The sequence below is a fragment of the Gavialis gangeticus genome, unplaced genomic scaffold (genome assembly GCF_001723915.1).
Source record: "Gavialis gangeticus isolate Ggan-Ray unplaced genomic scaffold, GavGan_comp1, whole genome shotgun sequence".
In the NCBI taxonomy this organism is placed as follows: Eukaryota; Metazoa; Chordata; order Crocodylia; family Gavialidae; genus Gavialis; species Gavialis gangeticus.
Genome location: NW_017729022.1, coordinates 45,757,101 through 45,760,449, shown reverse-complemented (window position 1 = coordinate 45,760,449; position 3,349 = coordinate 45,757,101). Strand labels below are relative to the sequence as shown.

General features: G+C 48.7%; 2 protein-coding genes across 2 annotated transcripts in view; both read left to right on the top strand.

Moving 5' to 3' along the window:
• The window catches only part of DUSP6 (dual specificity phosphatase 6), a 9,788-nt gene extending 6,507 nt beyond the window's left edge, over window positions 1-3,281 (top strand). The window contains exons 2-3 of the mRNA XM_019514849.1: window positions 253-690; window positions 2,241-3,281. Of these exons, the coding sequence (XP_019370394.1) occupies window positions 253-690; window positions 2,241-2,548 (746 nt within the window). The 3' untranslated portion in view covers window positions 2,549-3,281. The remainder of the gene's footprint in view (window positions 1-252; window positions 691-2,240) is intronic.
• The window catches only part of POC1B (POC1 centriolar protein B), a 451,135-nt gene that overhangs the window by 163,402 nt on the left and 284,384 nt on the right, over window positions 1-3,349 (top strand). The window lies entirely within an intron of this gene.

Genomic DNA, 3,349 nt, shown 5'->3' with positions numbered 1-3,349 from the left:
ATCTGTAGGGCTGAGGCTGTCATGGGGGGAAGGAGCTCTGGCCTTCTTGCAGAGCTGGAGGGTGGGGAGATCAGAAGGGGGGGGTTCTGTAGGGCTGAGGCTCTCATGGAGGCAGGGAGGGGGCAAAAGGGACTCTCCGGCTTCCTTGCAGAGCTGGAGTGTGGTTGAGAGGCCCATCTGGGGGCAGCGGCTGCACTGGTTGCATTGGTTTTTTGTTTTGTTTTTGTTTTTTGCCCGCCTGCTCTCCTCCAGGCGGCTTCAGTAAGTTCCAGGCCGAGTTTGCCCTGCACTGCGAGACCAACCTCGACAGCTCCTGCAGCAGCAGCTCCCCACCGCTGCCCGTGCTGGGCCTGGGGGGGCTCCGCATCAGCTCTGACTCCTCCTCTGACATCGAGTCCGACCTCGACAGGGACCCCAACAGCGCCACCGACTCGGACGGCAGCCCCCTGGCCAACAACCAGCCATCCTTCCCGGTGGAGATCTTACCCTACCTCTACCTGGGCTGCGCCAAGGATTCCACCAACCTGGACGTTTTGGAGGAGTTTGGCATCAAGTACATCTTGAACGTGACCCCCAACCTGCCCAATCTCTTCGAGAACGCCGGGGAGTTTAAGTATAAGCAGATCCCCATCTCCGATCACTGGAGCCAGAACTTGTCCCAGTTCTTCCCCGAGGCCATCTCTTTCATAGGTGAGACCTGCTTCTCCTCGGTGCTCTGTCCCCGCCAGTTGCTTCCACTCTGCACAGTTTAAAACCCTCCATCTCTTTTGTCTCTTAGCAGAGGCCCAGCTGTTGCACAGCTCTCTTACTTTCCGAGGTGCCTTTCCCTTTGCGAGGGCGGGGAAAGCGTGTCCTTCCAGGTTTGGCAGAGGCCTGGTGAATTATCAGTCGCATTCACAGGTCACGAGAATGTTAAAGATGTGTTCGGACTTTGAGCAGACAGGGGTAGCTTGCCAGCCTCGGGTGTCCCATTTAGGGAATTGTGAACAGTCTGCCCTGGCCATATATAAATATAAAATGCTTTTATTTATTTTTTCTTTCCCCTATTTCACAGCGGTTGGAAGAAAAAAAAAATCCCACCCCCTGAGTCAATGCTTTAATGTTCTCCTTTGTTGCCAAGTGAGAAGTAGGATTAAAAGAAACTTCAGATTTATGGCCTTGCTGCTCTTGGGCGCAGCTTGTAGATAATTGCACCACTTTCAAACGTGTGCTCTTTTAATTTAAATTTCCTGTAAATAACTGCACCCCATTCAGCCCTAATGCTTCTGCTAGATCTGAAATAACGTTACTTCAAATAATAGCACCCGCTGGTTTTGCAATATAAGCCCTTGCTGAAATTGGTAGGCATTGGAGCGAAAATAGCTGGGGCTATACCTTTTCGAATAGATCATACCTACTGTCCCTAACACACCTCCAAACTGTTGTATTACTTTTTTCAGCTCAGCATTGTTTTTTCTTGCTCAACTTCCATGGTAACCCATGTCTCCTTTCTTGTGGAATTATCATTAATTGATGGGGGGGTCTGAAGGGGGGGTTGTGGGCATCATATTATCTGTTGGAAAGCTGTGTTGTAATCCGGTTGACTGATACGGGTAATAGTGCAGAATGTAGGTAATCTGAGCACAGCAGGAAGAAATGTGGGCTGGGAGCCACAAAGAAACTAATCTCCAGGCATTGTAATGCATTTCCTATTACAAAGGAACCCATTTTCAAGCAATGTTGACATCCTGTTCCTCCTAATGGGCTGTCCCCTGTGACTTCCCTCATTCTTTTAAAATGCCTGAATACCTCCATTGTTAGCAGCACAACAGTTGGAGAATAATTTAATAGACCTTTGCAGTCTGCTTGTCTGTATCAAAAGCATTCAGTGACATATTGCTGGGCTTCCAGCATTCACCCGCTGGGGCAAATCTACCTAGAAAGAATTTTTTTTTTTTTTGTCAGAAATGTAATACAAATAGGGTCTTTAGATCCCAATGCTAATACAAGTCTGCACTGTTCCGGGGATACTCTTCACTACGTCTTGTTTTCTTTCAACCCTGATTTGTTTTTCACTAGTTTTCTGCAAGCACTTGAGGTGTCTGCCCCATCTCCCCATTGGCTGTTACCTGGTGCAGCTCCCCTTTTCTCCAAGGGGTTCCTCCTGCTTTACACTAGCAGTCATTGGGACCAGACTGGGCCCCAGTTGGAGCAGTTCATAGCTGTTGTCTCATGTGCTTCCTCTCTCTCCCTCTGTGCAGACGAAGCTCGGGGCAAGAACTGCGGGGTCCTGGTGCACTGCTTGGCAGGGATCAGCCGCTCGGTCACCGTGACAGTGGCGTACCTCATGCAGAAGCTCAACTTGTCCATGAATGATGCCTACGACATCGTCAAGATGAAGAAATCCAACATCTCACCCAACTTCAACTTCATGGGCCAGCTGCTGGACTTTGAGCGGACTCTGGGCCTCAGCAGCCCCTGTGACAATCGTGCGTCCAACCAGCAGCTGTACTTCACCACCCCTTCCAACCAGAACGTCTTCCAAGTGGACTCCCTGCAGTCCACGTGAGCCCCCGGGCCTGTGCCCCTCGATTGGCTGGCTCGTGCCATCAATCCTCAGTGGTTTCTCTTTGACAGCGGCAAAGAAATGCAGCTTTCTCTTTTGTGGTCCCCAGTGTGGGCAAGTAGCTGCCAATGCCTGCTAGGCAAGGTTACGCAGCGCTGGGATGGGCGATCGCCAAGGGCGGCAACTTGCCAGAGTTCTCCAAGAAGGAACGCGCCCTGTTGCTGGAAGGGAGGCAGCAAACCGCTCAGTGCCCGCGGCCCCACCTATGCAGTGACTTGGAACTGAGGACTTCCAGCGCTTCGGGGGAGCCCAGGCAGCGTGATGAGCACATGTTCTCTAGTGACTGAAAACGTCCTACTTCCTTTTTTGCTTTCGGATCTGGATCTGTAACATACATCATTGTCTTCAGTGAAGACTGTTTCTTTTTTCTGAATTTAGAGGAGCCAAAGAGAGAGGTTTCAGCTCGATGTATTTGGAGTACTTGTTTGCCAGGACTCTGTAGTATTTTACTTGATCAATGTAAATATTTAATCTTAAATCGATTGGCAAAGTTTTTATTTTTTTTTTTTTTAATTTTCACATACATAAAAGAAATTGGCCTAAGGGACATCTGCAGTTTTGTTCTCTTTATGCATTTTTGTGGGTTTTTCTTTTCTTTTCTATTGCAGAGAATACATTTGCAGCATGCTTAATTTGATTGTTCAATTGAAGTAAACTTTCTTTGACAGAAAATGGCTATCTATGGTCAGAAGTTTGCAACTCGGATTTTCCAAACAGGTGCAGTCTCTTTTTTTTTTTTTTTCC